The sequence below is a fragment of the Lactuca virosa genome, chromosome 7 (assembly GCF_052849685.1).
Source record: "Lactuca virosa cultivar CGN04683 chromosome 7, Lactuca_virosa_CGN04683_v6, whole genome shotgun sequence".
Classification (NCBI taxonomy): Eukaryota; Viridiplantae; Streptophyta; class Magnoliopsida; order Asterales; family Asteraceae; genus Lactuca; species Lactuca virosa.
Genome location: NC_136432.1, coordinates 46,330,869 through 46,349,420, shown reverse-complemented (window position 1 = coordinate 46,349,420; position 18,552 = coordinate 46,330,869). Strand labels below are relative to the sequence as shown.

At 35.7% G+C, this 18,552-nt stretch overlaps 2 protein-coding genes across 5 annotated transcripts; both read left to right on the top strand.

Moving 5' to 3' along the window:
- Positions 1-2,003: 2,003 nt before the first annotated feature.
- On the top strand, positions 2,004-7,509 carry LOC145124857 (serine/threonine-protein kinase CTR1-like). Of its 4 annotated transcripts, none has more exons than XM_079060326.1 (17): positions 2,004-2,252; positions 2,704-2,998; positions 3,090-3,293; positions 3,481-3,669; positions 3,798-4,054; positions 4,227-4,301; positions 4,422-4,517; positions 4,617-4,706; positions 4,811-4,904; positions 4,986-5,244; positions 5,315-5,438; positions 5,537-5,556; positions 5,661-5,817; positions 6,469-6,757; positions 6,839-6,911; positions 7,028-7,118; positions 7,206-7,509. In XM_079060326.1, exons 2-16 carry the CDS (start codon positions 2,792-2,794, stop codon positions 7,105-7,107), a joined length of 2,214 nt encoding a protein of 737 aa, XP_078916452.1. In that variant the 5' UTR covers positions 2,004-2,252; positions 2,704-2,791; the 3' UTR covers positions 7,108-7,118; positions 7,206-7,509. The 4 variants fall into 4 exon arrangements, with proteins under 4 accessions (XP_078916452.1, XP_078916451.1, XP_078916450.1 ...); XM_079060325.1 differs by having other exon boundaries at positions 2,694-2,998; XM_079060324.1 differs by having other exon boundaries at positions 2,644-2,998.
- A 7,297-nt stretch (positions 7,510-14,806) lies between these two features.
- PEX7 (peroxin 7) lies at positions 14,807-16,060 on the top strand. Its single transcript, XM_079061549.1, has one exon. The coding sequence runs from the start codon at positions 14,907-14,909 to the stop codon at positions 15,855-15,857; it is 951 nt and encodes a 316-aa protein (XP_078917675.1). The 5' UTR covers positions 14,807-14,906; the 3' UTR covers positions 15,858-16,060.
- Positions 16,061-18,552: the final 2,492 nt, after the last annotated feature.

Sequence of the window (18,552 nt, the reverse complement as noted above, 5' to 3'; positions counted from 1 at the left end):
TTGATAACGTTGTTTTTCCTAGCAGTAGCTTGGTATTAGATGGAGACGTTTGTATCGAAAAAAGTCAATATTTTTATGTGGAAGGTGTCGCAGAATCGTCTTCCTACCGAGACAATTTGGATGCTTGTGGAATTGAAATTGTCTTCATATTGAGACAACTTGGATGCTTGTGGAATCGTTTTCCTACTATGTAATGACTGAGGAAAACGTTGATCGACACTTTCTCAAGTATGATGTAGCTGCGCAATTGAGCGAGAAATTAGCAATTAATGTGATTTTACAATTGTTGCTTTTGATTTGAGCCATATTTTATTCATTGGTTAGATAACTTATCTACGATAAATGTGTTGGAGTGAAGGCTATTTTTTATTTTATTTTATTTTATTTATTATTATTATTTTTTTTATAACTATTTGGTGGTGCATTTGGAAGTCCAGAAATGATTTTTTTTTTGCCTCGACTACACCTAAAAGGGGATTTGATTTTTGATAGTATGGGGGTGTTTGACTTATCTTTTGAGAGGCCAAAAGTCATTTTAGGAAAAGTTGCAAAAAGTCAGGTTTCTGACTTTTCCAAAAAGTTTATTTTCCTTATATCCAAAATCCAAAAGTAGCTTTTAAAAGTGCTTTTACCAAACATCTTTTACCTTTTATCTTTTCCTAAAAGGACTTTTGGCCTCTTAAAAGATAAGCCAAACACCCCTATCTTTCCATTCCTTTTACGCGGTATGCATAAAGACACTAAACTTAAAGCAGGTTGAGTCGGTTAACTTCAAAACCCAATGCTTTTTTTATTTTATCATTTGACAATGTTTATTTTTTCATAAGATATGGTTGGTTTAATATATTTAGCGGTTCAAAATAATAACAATAATAATGAAACCAAACCTAATTAAACCAGAAATATTAAAAACATCAATAATATATTATTTAACTATCAAAAGTTTAACCCATAGATGCAAGCAAATCTTTTGAGATGATATATGTTCAAATATAGAAATAAAATAGGGCATTATAGTAAATTGGTATAAATATGCTTTTTAACAGTTTGAAATTGGTTTAAATAAGTCATAAGTTGTTTAAGGACGTGTTTGGTAACGACGTTTGAAAGCTTATAGTTTTTAGCATTTAACAAAAAACTCAATTTAAACAAAAACATTCGTTTAGGAGCATTACGAACATTTAACTTTTAGTTTAAATAAAAATCTCAAAATCTAAAAGCTATTCAATATAACTTAAAAAAAACTAATTCATGTAACTTTTAAAAAAAGCTATTGAGCATTTTTAATAAATTTTCCGAATTATGCTTAAAAATATATTTATATGTTTAAAATTTTAAACAATTATTTTTATACAATTTTACAAATTTCAAAAGCTTTCAGCTACTTTTGCTATACGCTCATATAACAAATAAAGCTACAGTTTTCAACTTCCAGCTACCAACTATTAGCTATTAGCTTCAAACTAGTTTTGCGAAACACACTCTAAGTAAATTAGAACCTAATCACTTATCAAAAACTTCAGACAATAAGGACTTTTAGTTTCTAATGTACATTTTCATTTTATAATGTTTAATGGTTAGGCAACTACAAATATAAAACTTCTTTGGCTTATTAATACATGAACCATATTATATCTACATGCCATTCAAAAAATATATAAAACATATCATATAGAGGTTGAATTTACAAATTCTTGATCTCAAGTTGGCGACTAGGCCATGCTTAGCAGCGTATGTACCAAATTAGCACACATCAGTGTTTGAATGGTCAATGTTGAACTGTTTTTCCTTTACAAGTTTAAAATATGTGAAATAATATACAATCCAAAAGATGAACTTTTTCCTTGATTTTGATGAAGAAATGCCAAATACCATGAAAGTCGTGGTGAATTTTGAGACGATTGATAGGCCCAAACTGAGGCCTGATCTGATTCGCTTGTCGTGGACTCGTGGGTAACATTAATTTGAGAGTATTTTAATATTATATTTACGATCGCAGTGTCTCATACTGTTTAATTTACACTCAATAATACAAGACATAGTCTCCAAGTGACATAATCTTTATGATTATAATTTTGTCGACCGGGTCGTTAACGGCTGATTTACAAGATTAACAGAAAATTTACACTTCTCTCTCTCTAATAGAGTTGAAATTAAGCATATATCACGAACTACAAGGGAAAAGAACAGTGAGGAGTGATCAGATTTGAAGAAATATTGTTTGACGATTCAAAATGCCTAGAGATTTACTGGTACATTCGATCTTTTATCCTGTTTCTATTGCATATTCGCTTTGGGTTTCTCCGCCATTACTTTTCTTTTATCATCTAACAATCTTATGGGCGTTTTTGCTCGTTGATTTGCATCGCCATTGATGGGTATATATATGTAGAATACTTTCTTTGGATATTGGTAATGTTTGGTAATGGGTTTTTGGTTTTATTTCTGTGGGAAATGTTAAGGTGCGTAGTGCATACCAGGTGTTTGTAAAAATGCAATACCCATAAAGGAATTGAAAAACTGAAGGGTTACATGATTTCTTTCTGTTCCTCTAGTTTTGCTTTTACATGTTATAATGGTTCAATAAAAACGGTTTTGGATTGAGATCCGTTTTTAGCTCTTTATCATGTTGTTCATTAACAGGCCAAATGATGTCTCCATCCATGAAAGACTAACTTTAGCACCCGTTGAAGAATTTTGTAGAAAGGAGTTCAACAAGTAGGACACTTGATTAATGTTTATGGGCTAAGAAGTGGGGCAAAATGATCTTATGTTTTGAATTACCAAGGAGATGGAGGAAACACAAACAGACACTGTTCAAAACGACTCAAGGAATAAATCTGTTTCTTCTTCTTCAGATGGGGGTCTTAAATTTAAAAGAATGCATAGTGATCGCCACCTGGCGGATTCAGGAGGAGCACAAAGAGTGTCACAAGCCCTTTGGTCAACTGGAAATCTTTATGAGCCAATTCCTAGTGGATTCTATTCTATTTTACCTGTAAGGTGTCCAAATTCTCATTAAAACATACACATAATACAGCTTCACTTCACATCTAACATTCTCAACATGTTTCCATATTATTATGTAGGAAAAAAGACTCAAAGAGAAATATGACATGATCCCTTCTCTTGAAGAGCTTCATGTGTTAGAATCAGAGGGGTTTAGGCTCAATGTTATTGTTGTTGATATGCATAAAGATAAGAAGGTGTCAATGTTACAGCAGCTGGCTTTGACTTTGGCAAAAGGGTTGACTTCTAATCCAGCTGCAGTAATTAAAAAGATAGGCGGATTGGTAAATGATGCTACCTAGTTTTTCCCTTTGGAACATATTTATCTTAGTAGTGTTTGTTATGATGGAATCATGAAAGAAATGGAGTGATTCATTCCATTCCTTTTCCTTTTCCTTTCTATTCCATTCAACCAAACATACCATAAAGTTTGTTAATCACTTCACCCTTGATAATATGTCCTTTTTGTAGGTTTGTGACTTCTATAAACTCCCAAATGTGGAGTTAAATTATGCAAAAACTGCTTGGGAGGAAGTCTACAATGTACATAATCAAGGTATTCAGATGCTAGGTCAAATAAAGCATGGTTTTTGTCATCCACGTGCCATTCTTTTCAAAGTTCTTGCAGATACTGTTGGCCTTGACTGTAGAGTTATGGTGGTATGTTCTTTTTTCATTCAATCTTTTTGCATTTTTCTATCATGCCACTTAATTTAGTGTTAAATGCAAGAAATAGCCTTGTAGTTTCATTGTATATCATTATTTCTCTCTGTTTTTTCTGATTGCAGGGTTTACCAAAGGAAGCAGAATCAGAGAGAACAGATTCACACAGACACGTGTCTGTTATTGTGGAGCTGAATTCTACTGAATTACTGGTTGATATAGTGAGGTATCCAGGGCATTTGGTACCCTTTTCAACCAAGGCAGTATACATGTCTCATGTGTATGTCATTGGTCAAGGTGATTCTGGAGAAAATGACTCATGTGATTCTCCTATTGAACCCAACAGCCCTGTACATGGTGCTGCAGAAAACACAGATGAAGGGTAATAAAGTAATTTTACAGCATCATACCATTTCTTACATAAAACAAAACAAGTTGTACTATGTTTGGTGTGCATTGGACTTGGACTGAGACTGATGTCAATAGTATAAAATTTGCCCTTGATATCTCACTTGTGCAAAAGACGTAAATGCCCTCTTTATTATATTTTACAGTGACACTAATGCAGCAAATGCAACATGGGGGCGCAACAAAAATGCACTTGCTGAACAAAGCACGCCTAGTTCAAGGTTCTCTCTTTCCCTCTTTTATTCAAGGGTATTTCCGTCATTATGCTTAAACTATAAAACATTTAAATCAACAAATCATGTTTATTTTTATCATTTGTTTGTTTTATGTTTTACTTTCAGTCCAGAGCATTATTTATTTAGAGGGCATGGAAGATCTATGCTTGGTGGTCATAAAGATTCTCCCAAAGGATATGGACATGGCATGACAGTATCAAGGTTCTTTTTTTTATTTATTTATTTAAAATCTAATGCAAAATAACAATTAAATTTTGTGTTTTAATATTCTATTTGATGGATTCTGATGAGTAATTCCAGGTCAGCAGGGGCATCACCTACAGGAAGCCGAAGAAGACGAAGGAGAAGTAGTGCTACTATGATTCCAGAAATTGGTGATGACATTGTAAGGTTGATACTTCAGTAACCCTGAATCTAATCATCTATGATTAATTATTGGTTTTTAAATATGAACTTTTTGATAGATTTGATAAATAGTGTAATTATGAAAATAGGGTTGTGAGAGCAATGAATGATACTTTGAAGAGAAATCATCCTCCAAGGGAACTTGTTGATGAACATGGCACTAGTCCAGATCATCAGGAAAATGTATGTGTTTCTTTTTTGTTAGTAAAACTGATGATTTAATGTTTAATCTTTTTATTTGTTTATGGAATTTGATGATTTTAGGCATCTGGTTCACATAACCATAGGAGGCAAACGAGTTGTCCAAAAGCCATCTCTTTGCCTTCATCTCCTCATAAGTATAGGACTCGTGTTCTTGGTTCTGATAAAAATGGAACTGAAAAATTAGAAGGAAATTTTGATATGATCACAGCATGGAATAAGTTACTTGAATCTTCCTCCATTGGGAATGAACCATGGTTTCCATATCATGAATGGAATATTGACTTTTCTGAACTCACTGTTGGTTCACGTGTTGGCATAGGTACTATCCCCTATCATCATCATCATCATCATCATCATCATCATCATTATAAATACATGCTATCTTGTAGGATTTTTTGGGGAAGTTTTCCGAGGTACTTGGAATGGAATAGAGGTTGCTATTAAAGTGTTACTTGAACAGGAAGTAAGTGCTGAAAATATTGAAGATTTTTGCAATGAGATTTCCATATTAAGGTACCTTTCACACAAATTTCCTTCACCTTCAGTCTCAAAAACTCTATTTTCTACTCTGTAGCTGATTTTTTTTTTTTTTTTTTTTTTTTTTTTTGCAGTCGACTTCGCCACCCAAATGGTATTACACTCTTTTTAATTCAGATAAGATTTATTTTAGCATATTATATTTCTTGTTTGTTGATTACCACACATTCATGTAAACTTTTTTGTTATGTAATGCAGTTATATTGTTCCTTGGTGCCTGTACTTCGCCTCCTCACTTTTCATTGATCACTGAATACATGGACATGGGGTCACTATATTACCTGATTCATGTGAGTGGGTTAAAAAAGAGAATCAGCTGGCGAAGGAGACTCAAAATGCTGTGTGATATATGCAGGTATCATCCTAAACCTCCATTTTTGTTCATTTTTATTCCCTGCTTGTTATGCATGACAAGATATGACAAAACAGGTTGTACTGTGTTTGGCGTGCATCAGACTGGGACCGAGCCCGATGTCAATGGAACAAAATTGCATTTTTTTGTCCCAATTAAGAAGCTGGTACAAGATGAGACAGGGACTCGCTCTTGATCTCTTTTTTGTAAAAAAGACGTAAATGCCCTCTTCATCCTTATCATCGAAAATAGCCCTAGAAAGCTTGTCCAATCCCGTCCAGTCCTATGTAACAAACGCAGCAGCTGCGCTGCGTTTGTTACACTGGCCATGACAGAACTGGACTGGAGAAGCTTTTCCAGGGCTATTTTCGATGATAAGGATGAGGAGGGCATTTACGTCTTTTTCACAAACAAGAGATCAAGAGCGAGCCCCTGTATCACCTTGTACCAACTTCTTAATTGGGACAAAAAAATGCAATTTTGTCTCATTGACATCGGTCTTGGTCCCAGTCTAATGCACGTCAAACACAATACAACCTGTTCTGTCATGTCTTGTCATGCATAAGCATAACAAATGGGGTCTATGTATTTGTACTATAGAGGCATTTGCTAACAAATCGTAATAATGGTTTGTTTGTTTACTTGCATGTATAGGGGTCTAATGTGTATGCATCGAATGAAAATAGTGCACCGTGATCTGAAAAGCGCGAATTGCTTAGTGAATAAGCATTGGATAGTAAAAATTTGTGATTTTGGGCTGTCACGGGTACTAACAACCGCAAACATGAGAGATTGTTCGTCTGCAGGGACTCCAGAGTGGATGGCACCCGAACTCATTCGCAATCAACCCTTTACTGAAAAATGTGATATTTTCAGCCTCGGTGTCATAATTTGGGAACTATGTACTCTTCAAAGACCATGGGAAGGTGTCCCATCAGCCCAAGTAAGTCCTTGCTTTTTTTTTTTTATCTGTCTGTATAAAGTGTTGTCTGGATAAATGATGATTAAAACATATTTGTTACAGGTGGTTCGTGCAGTTGGTAATGATGGAACACGACTTGAAATTCCTGAAGGTCCTTTGGGAAACCTAATATCAGGTATGCAATAAAAAAATAAGAAACAAATCTTCTCTATTAAGTCCTTCTTGACTTGTTTCTTTATTATGTAAAAAATAAACAACCGTAAGTTGAGTTTATATTGTATATTCTTTCAGATTGTTGGGCAGAACCAGATCAACGACCTAACTGTGAAGAAATTTTGTCACGCTTAATGAGCTGCGAGATGCTGATTTAATATTTTGGATTGTAAGTAAAATTCTTACAAGTCTTTGCGTGAAAACTATTTTAATTTCTAGTAATTTGGTTGTATTATAAACGTTGTGTTGTTTTCAGGTGGCTTTCAAACATGAACAAAATGATTGGATAAAGTTCTGGAAGTGCAATACTTCAAATTTTGATCAACAACATTTAAACATTTTTGCATTAGTAGCAACTGATTTGCTTTCTTACCATCCAAATGAATAAATGTAAGCTTAAAAGACATTCAAAAGCCTAAACTAGATAGAAAGTTTATGTAAATATTATCTTTATAGTTTAAAGAGTGACTTGTGTTTGAGTTATCAAATGTAGCTAGTCAATTAATTTGAATGATTTGGATATGGTTACTATGTCTAAGCAATCAATGTTTATTTATAAATGGAGGTGGTAATTTAGGAGGTGTTTCATAATTGATAATTTGATATGCTTCTTATTTAGTAAGGAGATACTAAGTTTAAAGGCAGATGCAAAAAGAGCCTCATGGGGTAGGTGCCCCCAACGACTTAGAAATTTTTATAAAAGATAGGATGTAGATTGAATCTGTTTAGTCTCATTTTCCGACCTAAAAATGATTATATGAGATTTTAATGGAATAAAAAGAAACCAAATTTAATGGTATAACTTTTTTTTGGTCTATTTATCTTCGATAACTCATTACACACATTAATCATAAGATTAAAATTTGTTATTATGAAAAATGCTCTAAATAGCTCTTACCAAGATAACCCAATAATGTCAAGAAAGTTTCATAACTTCTAATTCAACTGTTTTGTGCATATTTTATTTATGCTTTGAAAATTTAATCGAAATGTAGATTATATTTAATATGCATAACGTCTGGGACCATTCGGTGCAACTTTTAAAAATTATATGGACGAGTTATGTTAAAGGGACAATGACTTAAAAGGGTAATGCATTTTTTGATTTGTACACATTTAGCCACTGATTTTTTTTTCGTTCACATTTACCCCTTCAACTTGTTAAACTGTACACATTTAGTCCTTATGACCGGCTACTCCAGGTTAGCCGGTAAAAATGACTTAATAGGGTAATATATATCTCAATTTGTAAACATTTAGTCCTATATATATATATATATATATATATATATATATATATATATATTGCAAAATAAGTCATTTTTGTTTTTATACTCATTCAGTCTTATGAATGATTTCTTTAGATTTTTCTCACGACATCTTACGTGGGATAGCCATATGGAGGTGAGATAGGTTGAGGTGGCCATGATATATGTTGTAGGCCAAGATACCTGGTGCGGGCCGGTTGTAAGCCGTAGGCACGGAGGCTCGAGAAGAGCGGTTGGGTTAAGGCGGCATACCGAGTTACTGACAAAACCTAGGTATTTCAGTCTGATGACTGATTGGACATGTTGCATGTTGGCATTCCAGTCCGATGACTGATTGGGCCAAGGTATTCCAATATGATGAGTGTGGGCTCGTTATGCATGATAATATGTTTGTTGTATCGAGTATTTTGGGGGAAACTCACTAAACTTTTGATGGGTTTTACACAAAATAACATCCTATGTGCTCATGCAAACCCTAAAACTTGGATCTATGCTTCTCTATTGTACATGCAATTCATCCAAGACTTTCAAACCCTAAACCTTGTCCAAGTAAGTATTCTGACTAAGTCCTATTAGTTTCTTACTTCTGTTTCTCACTATCCTTATACCCAAAATATAGGCAGCCTCTCCGAGGTCCTTCATAGCGAAGCACTTCCCAAGTCAGGACTTGACCTACTGCAGCGTCGGGATGTCGTTTCCTATGAGTAGTATGTCATCGACATACAATACGAGGAAGCTTACTATACTCCCACTGGCTTTGACATATACACATGATTCATCCTCGCTTTGCAGAGAACCAAACTCTTTGACTTTCTCATCGAAACAAAGATTCCATCTGCGAGATGTCTGTTTCAGTCCATAAATAGACTTCTCAAGCTTACACACTCTATTGGGATGCTTTGCATTGACAAAACCCTCTGGCTGAGCCATGTAAACATCATCAGCCAAATTCCCGTTAAGGAAAGCGATTTTGACATCCATTTGCCATATTTCATAGTCATGAAATGCAACAATGGCTAACATCACCCTGATAGACTTTAACTTCGCAACTGGTGAGAAGGTTTCATCATAGTCAACTCCGGGAGTTTGAGTGAAACCCTTCGCAACCAATCGCGCCTTATAGGTGTGTACATTCCCAACCATGTCGGTCTTCTTCTTGAAGATCCACTTGCACCCGACCGTCTTACGACCTGGCACATTGTCAACCAAATTCCAAACTTGGTTGTCATACATGGACTGAATCTCGCTGTCCATAGCCTCTTTCCATTTCACAGACTCCGGGCCTGCCATGGCTTCCTTATAGTTGTTAGGTTCGTCCAGATTCACTAGTGTACAATCACTAATGAACGTATCCCCTTCGGTAGTAATATGAAAACCATAAAACTGGGGTTGAACCCTAACTCTTTCGGAACGTCTAAGAGGTAAGGACTCGTCAATCGGTTCAACCGGAGTTTCCTCCTCGGGTTGAGCGCCAGTGTTAGAGGTTCCTTCATCGCTCGACTCTTGAAGCTCTTCAAGATCGATTTGCCTCTCACTGTCCCCTTGGCTTATGAGTTCTCGTTCTCGGAAAACCCCTCTCCTCGCAACGAAGACAACATTGTCACTCGGTCTATAGAAGAGATATCCAAAGGACTTCTACGGGTAGCCGCTGAAAATACATCGCTCACTATGAGGTTCGAGCTTGTCGTGAGTCTCTCGTCTTACGAAAGCCTCGCAACCCCAAACCTTGATGTGTGCCAACGAGGGAGCTTTCCCTGTCCACATCTCGTGAGGTGTTTTGGCAACCTTCTTCGTGGGGACTAAGTTAAGGATATGGGCGGCAGTCTCTAAGGCATACCCCCAGAATGAGATAGGTAGCGAAGCACGACTCATCATGGAACGAACCATGTCTAGCAAGGTTCGATTACGCCTCTCAGCCACACCATTCAACTGTGGTGTCCTAGGTGGCGTCAATTGCGAAACGATTCTGCATTCCTTGAGGTAGTCGTGGAATTCAAGACTTAGGTACTCTCCACCTCGATCAGATCGAAGTATCTTGATTTTCCTGCCCAACTGATTCTCCACTTCTTGTTTAAATTCTTTGAACTTTTCAAAGGTTTCTGACTTGTGATTGATTAAGTAGATATACCCATATCTGCTATAATCATCGGTAAAAGTCACATAGAAGCGGCTCGCATCCCTTGTGGTGGATCTAAAAGGTCCACATACATCTGTATGTATGAGATCCAATAAACCCTCACCCCTCGCACAAGTGCCATGAAGGGTGACTTGGTCATCTTTCCAAGTAAACAAGATTCGTACACGTCATCGTCCCTAAGGTCGAATGACTCCAACACTCCATCCTTTTGGAGTTGGGCTATGCGTTTCTTGTTGACATGTCCAAGACGACAATGCCACAAGCATGCTTTATCCAAATCATTGGAAGAATCAATACAAAACACATCATTTCCTAAATTGTCTACAACCATCACAGTTTCATATATTCCATTACAAGGCAATGCTTCAAAATAGAAAACACCATTAAGATAAGCATTAATAGAACACTTTTCATCATCAAATGAATATCTAAAACCTTGTCTATATAAACCATGAAATGAAATGATGTTTCTTGCCATATCTGGCGAATAGCAACAATTATTTATCTTCCCATGATCAAAGAGTAAACTCCGATCTTGGTGACAGGCGACAGGCGACGATCTTTTGTTCCCCATGATCAAATTTATCTTCCCATGCTCCACATCCCTATTTCTTCTTAGGCCCTGCAAATCAGAACAAATGTGAAAACCACATCCTGTATCAAGAACCCAAGTAATAGCACGTGATGAATCATTAGATTTAATAGTGTAAATACCTGCGTAGGACGACTTGATGTTTCCATCCTTGATGTCTTGCAGATACTTCGGGCAACTTCGTTTCCAATGCCCTATTTCATGGCAGTAGTGACACTCTACCTCCTTGGGGTTGGAGTTGGGTTTAGCAGGACCAACCTTGGTTCCACTAGAAGAGGAGCTATTTTGGGACTTTCCCTTATGGTGGCTCTTTGAGGGAGCCTTCCTCTTCTTACCCTTCCCTTGCCCAATTGCCAAGACTGGGGCAGCAGTAGGAGTTGGAGATGATGCAACAGATTTATCTTTGAGGTTGCTCTCAGCAGTCCTCAACAGTTATTAAAGCTTGCTCAAGATGACTTCCTCCGTGTTCATGTGGTAGGTCATGCGGAACTGGCTATAGCAGGGAGGCAAGGAATGAAGGATGATGTCAATTGCCAGCTCTTCATCAAAGTTAACATTTAGCTTTAGCACGCGATCGACATATCTCTGCATCTTTTGCATATGAGCAGTAAGGGACTCTCCATTACCCATTTTGGTAGTGATCATCGAAGTGATGATCTCGTACCTTTCTTGCCTAGCGCTTTGGTGGTACCGGTCCAGCAGATCCTGGTGCATTTCATAGGGGTACATGTCCTCATAGGACTTCTGGAGTTCTGCAGTCATAGTCGCTAGCATGATGCAATGGACGTTCGTTGCATCACGCTCATGGGCCTCATAGGCCGCGATCTCTTCAGTAGAGGCAGTGGTGATGTTGATTTCCTTCAGCTTCTCATCGAGGACATACTCTTTGTCCTCGTAACGAGTGACCATTCGAATGTTGCGGATCCAATCATTGAAATTGGACCCGTCAAAAATCACTCTCCCACACAAGTTCATGAGTGAGAACGAGCCAGAGGAAGTTGAACCAGAAGCGTTATTGTTGGCGTTCGACATCTGAAAAGGAAAAAGAATAAAGTTTGATTAGAAATGAATCCCTAATTAAACACCCAAATGAGAAATTAGGGCTAGGATCCAACAACATTATTTACAAATTAGAAGAGGGATGCCGTAATCTAACAAGTAAATAATTTGAAGGTAAGTGAATAACGATTCACTAATTTTCCACCATGAACTTTTCAATGGCATGTTTAAATCTCGATATGCCCCTCAAGTTTGTGACTGGGATGCCGAGGATCACAAAGCGGGTGTGAATAACCATGCAAATGTACATGGTGCCCTCAATGTTACAGTCACCTATTCGACGTGCCGGTTAACCACACACACTCCATCGAACTATGACAAACATTGAGTCACCCTTTGCCACCTTTGCTTAGAACCCAATTAGTGTGCCAGTTAACCACACACGCTCCACTAACGTCTTAGCCAGGGTACAAAGTGTAATTTCATGGAATTGCATCAATTCACTTTTGCCTAAAGTAACTAAGATTGAGAATTTTATAAAAACATTTAGTTACTTTATAAATTCATTATACTTTTAATGAGGAAATGATTGCCCTATCCTACCCGTTCGGCTAACGACCCTCCACCAATCAAGGAAGCGGTGGGTGAGAGTGGACACCCATTAAACGACCATTTTATAGGCCATAACCTTATACCCCCTTATAGATCGGGTTCGTGAATGAGGCCTACTAACGGTAAGACTAGCATTTAAGTTATATATATATATATATATATATATATATATATATATATATATATATATATATATATATATATATTAATCTTATAATATTGTAAAGTATAAGGTTGAATTTTAAACTTGTAAAATTCTAGGGTTTGAAATTTAAATAGTTCAAATTAAACTTTTAATCAAAAATTTAAATTTCAAAACTCGAGGACAAGTTTTGAACTTTTCAAAACACATAAGATCAAATAGAAAATAATTTAAAATTAAACATTTAATTTAATGATTATCTAAATTTGACCTAATCAATTTTTATTTACAAGATAATTCATCAAATAATTTAAATAATCAAATATTATCACATAAGGAATTTATTATTCAATTAAATGGTAATTATCTTTTGTTTTGGAAAGGATAAACATTTAACAACAATAAAATTCGGATTTTATTAGTAAAAAACGATTTTGGTAATTATCCTTAAGCAAAACAGCAAGAAATCCCGAAAATCCCTCTGTCTGACGTCCCGGCTCGCCGAGTCCCCTTATGGACTCGTCGAGTTCATCCTACTCGTCGAGCCCACTATGGGACTCGCCAAGTCTGTCAGTCAGGGGGCCAAAAAAATCGATTTTAAAGCATGAATGAAAACACAAAGCATCAATACAATAGAAGCCAATCAAGGCTCTGATACCACTGATGAGTTTTACACAAAATAACATCCTATGTGCTCATGCAAACCCTAAAGGTTGGATCTAGGCTTCTCTATTGTACATGCAATTCATCTAAGACTTTCAAACCCTAGATCTAGTGTATATAATTCGAAATTGACATAACAAGACAGATCTAGATGATTACCTCTTCTTCAAAGCTTGAATCTTCTTGTCCTTGGAGCTTAGAGTCACAAATGTCACTCCTCTAATGGCTTACAGACACCACAAGCAAGATGATGATCTTGGAGAGAGGTTGGAAGCTCTTGAAGTCGGCTCTGGTACTGTTAGAAGTAGGGGGTAGCCGATTTATGAAGCCTAAGGGGTCTATTTATACTTGTGCTGTTAGAGTTTCAGTCAAAACCCTAATTGGATAGCTTAGGCCTTAAGCAATCCAAAGAACCTTCCAGAATAAAGGCCTTGGACGAAATTAGATGGACTCCCACTCTAATTTTCGTCCACCCCTTAAATCCAAAAGGATTCTCAGCCCAAATCAACTATCACACAATTGACAGTTCCAGACCCTTTTATTTAATTAATCTCTTTTAGCCACATAATTAATTCTTAATTAATTCTTGTCTAATATTAATTAAACTATATGATTTCTCCTTTAATATATTATTCATATAACATATTAATAAATCATAATAACCTCTTTATTCATAAATCATCCTATCATGTTGCTTTGGTGAAGGCAACTCAAAAGGACCATGCACAACCAGGTCAAATACTTACCAAATATAGTTACGAGCTTAGACACTAATCCAACAACTTTGTATTTACCCAGTTGTTTATGTTTTCAGGTTATATCGTTGATCATGGGAAGGCGAAGACATGACTGTACACACTCATCAACAATATTGAGGATTCCGCGTTTCTTATATTACTCTGATTTTCAATAAATGTATTTTGGAATAAACGTTTTTTCTTAATAATGGATTTATAATTAGGGACTTTTGCCTTATTAAAAATGAAAAGTTTTAGTTGTAAAAATGAGACGTTACACATAAACATTAACATTCCCACACACTTCATCAATGACTGTCCCACGTAAGATGTCGTGAGAAAAACCTAAAGAAATCATTCATAAGTACTGAATGAGTACAAAAACAAAAATGACTTATTTTGAAACAAAAAAATATTAAGGACTAAATGTGTACAAAAATATTAAAGACTAAATGTGTACAAAATGAGAAATATATTACCTTATTAAGTCATTTTTCCCGGCTAACTTGGAGTAACCGGTCATAAAGACTGAATGTGTACAGTTTAACAAGTTGAAGGGGTAAATGTGGACAGAAAAAAAACCCAGTGACCAAATATGTAAAATCGAAAAATATATTACCCTTTTAAGTCATTATCCTATGTTAAAAATTAAAAAAATTAGACTAAAATTACATATAGATATAGATGTAGACCACGTGGACCCAAAATGTAATTTACTCTATCAAATATTCCGATGGTGTTAAACTGTTCCAGATAAAACACATATTCCAAGGGCACCATTGCCGTCACCGGAACCCCAACTCAACCATGCCGGCGTTCAAAACCCCGTTCAACGGCTACGCCGTAAAGTTCAGCCCCTTTTACGAGCAACGACTCGCGGTCTCCACCGCTCAAAACTTTGGCATCCTTGGCAATGGACGGATTCACGTAATCGACCTTTCTCCCGCCGGACCGATCGCCGAAATCGCCGCCTACGATACCGCGGATGGTGTTTACGACGTTTCATGGTCAGAATCTCACGATTCACTTTTAGTCGCAGCCGTCGCCGATGGTTCGGTCAAGCTATACGATCTCTCCCTCCCACCTACTTCCAATCCAGTTCGATCCCTCTCCGAACACACCCGCGAAACCCACTCGGTTGACTACAACGCCGTCCGTCGAGACTCGTTTCTATCGTCCTCCTGGGACGACACCATCAAGCTCTGGACAATCGATCGACCTACCTCCGTCCGTACGTTTAAAGAACATGCGTATTGTGTTTACTCCGCCGCGTGGAACCCCCGTCACGCAGATGTTTTTGCGTCGGCGTCCGGCGATTGCACCGCCCGGATATGGGATGTGCGTGAGCCGGGATCAACAATGATCCTCCCAGCTCACGAATTTGAAATTTTATCATGTGATTGGAACAAATACGATGATGCAGTGATCGCGACTTCATCGGTTGATAAATCAATTAAGGTATGGGATGTCAGAAATTACAGAGTTCCTGTAGCTGTTTTGAATGGACATGGATATGCAGTGAGAAAAGTTAAGTTCTCACCACATAGAGCAAGTGTAATCGCGTCATGTTCATATGATATGACTGTTTGTTTGTGGGATTATATGGTGGAGGATTCGTTGATTGGGCGTTATGATCATCATACAGAATTTGCAGTTGGGGTTGATATGAGTGTTCTTGTTGAAGGGTTATTAGCAAGCACTGGATGGGATGAATTTGCTTATGTTTGGCAACATGGGACTGATCCAAAAGCACCTTGAACTTGAAACGGGTGATCATTCATCTCATACTCCTTTTCCTTAATCACTGTAATTTGTGTTAGAATTCAAGATTTTCTTGATAATTAGCATATAATTCCATGGTTGTTTTTGGACACTTTGCCTGTTTGTGTGTTGTTGAATGATCAATGATATGCATTAAATGTTCAAAAGATCATTGGAAATCAAAAGGGTGATTGTTGATCTCTTACACATTTTCATTTTAATTACTGTTGTTATGTTAGAACTTAGAATTTTGGTGTCTCTTGATAATTATCAATAGCATAATTCTATGGTTGTTTTTGACACTTTGCCTGTCTACTGTTGAGTGATCATTGATATGCATTATATGTTCAAAAAGATTAATCTTGTAGAGAAATATCAAGACCCTTTATCATGTACCTGTTGTCTACTTTTGAATGTTTGGATGTGAGTATTGCTTCTTAAAGAGTCATAATAAGATAATCAGAATATCAGATAATCAGCAGCTTAAACATAAGGATAGTTTGGAAATTTTACATGTATCTGAGTAATCCTTTTGCTTCTTGTGATTTGTATTCAATTTCAAGTGTTTTTTGTTGGTTTAAGTTAAACTGATAATTAGCAATGATTCTTTACATGCTTCTTGTGATTTATATATATTTCATATGTATTAGAGACTTGTGAACTCGAATCCCAACAAGTGGTAAATGAAAATGCATCGTGTCTTACTGCATTAAGAGGTTATCTAGTTTATTTTATCTAGATTTGGGATAACCATTTGGAATCCCAACAAGTGGTAAATGAAAATGCATCGTGTCTTACTGCATTAAGAGGTTATCTAATTTATTTTATCTAGATTTGGGATAACCATTTGATTACGCACACCAGGTGCTCGACAAAATGCCTAATTTCTATAGTGAAGCTCTGTGACACTCGACAACCACATTCATATCGATACCCCATATAGCCTCAAAGGCGATTGAAATTGTTATTTTTTTTTTTAATTCAAAGTGTCTACTGAATTTGTTATCCACCGGGCAGAAATACCAATTTAAATAAAAAAACAAGTTCAATTACTTCTTACAATTCAAACAAAATTTAACAAATGCGCACAAGCTCAATAATTTAGTGCCTAATTTCCACCAGTTTTTTTTCTTTGATTTTTTCATACATCGGAGATCACATTGATCCTCAGGGATCATATACTTTTAATCGTAAGGTTCATATACATTTAATGTGTATATTTAACTAAACAATATATTAACAGTTTAATAGAAATAATGTGTGATGAAAGTTCAATAAAAAACATGGTTCTAAAAGGTGCATCATGGCGCGATGCATAGTGTAGCCGTTTTGAAAACGTCCGAGACAGGTTTGATAGACACGACGCCCAAAATAACGTGTCAAGGTGCATCTTATTATGTTTTTTTGAAGTTTTTTTATTTTTATTTTTATTGGGCTTAAAACAATTGAGTTTTTATTAACTTTTTTTATATTAAGTGTTAATATGACATTTCTAAAACTTCGAATATTTGATATAATTCTGTAATTATGTGATTTATCTTTTTTAATATTTATAAAATTGTCGCATCGTGAAAAACGTTACGACTCGTCAAGGTTCATCATGGCTTGAGGCTTGACTTTGCCACCAAGCGATGCCTTGCGCTATTTAAAACATTGATAAAAAGGTGAAAGAGTGTGAAGAGTTAAATATTTTTGGGTTATTGCTATAAAGCCCCTAATTTTACATAAAATGTCCGGTATATCTTAAGTCCGTTTTTTAGTTCATTAATGTCCTAACATACCGGAAAAATTGTTTATTTTTGTCCCTTACCCGGTTTTATCCCTACAGCCGGTCACCCCAATCTACGTGGCATGCTAAATGGGTATTCATGCGGACATGGCTGCAACATGTGTTTCATTTAAAAATTAATCACTTTGGAGGAAGAATGTAGGCGGATTCAAACCCACAACCTAGAGTTTCATAAGGCATCGACATTACCATCGAGTTGGACGCAATTTTGTGTTTTTAATACCGAGCAACTATAAACTTGTTTTTTTTATGCATGTGTTGGTTCAAATTAAGGTTTGGCTATGTTTCACCGTATTTTTTTTTATGTTTTCGTGCTTAATTTTATGTATGTTTCCTACGTATAAGTTTGGTCATATATAATAACTTTCATTCATAAACTTAAAAAAAAAACGTATTATATTTAAATTCGTCTATGTTTCAACATAATTTTTTTACGTTTTGTGTTTAATTTTATATACGTTTCCTACTTATGAGTCGGGTCGCATATAATAACTTTCGTTTGTTAGTTCAAAATAAAATAATTTTTATGTGTTTTTATGTATGTATCGACATAAATTGAAGGTGGTTAACGTTTCGACATATTCGCCGTAAATTTAGAACTTTTGTTTAGTAATTTTAAAAGAACTTACTTGCTTTTGTTTATGTACGTGTCGGTATAAATTCGATTTCGTATGTTTCGACGTAGATAAACATATAGATAAAATTAAGCACAAAAACGTGTATATATATATATATATATATATATATATATATATATATATATATATATATATATATATATATATATATATATATATATATATATGTCAAAACATAGATAAACTCGAAGATAATATGTTTTTTTTAAGTTAACGAATGAAAATTATATGTGATTCGATTCATACGTAAGAAACGTACATAAAA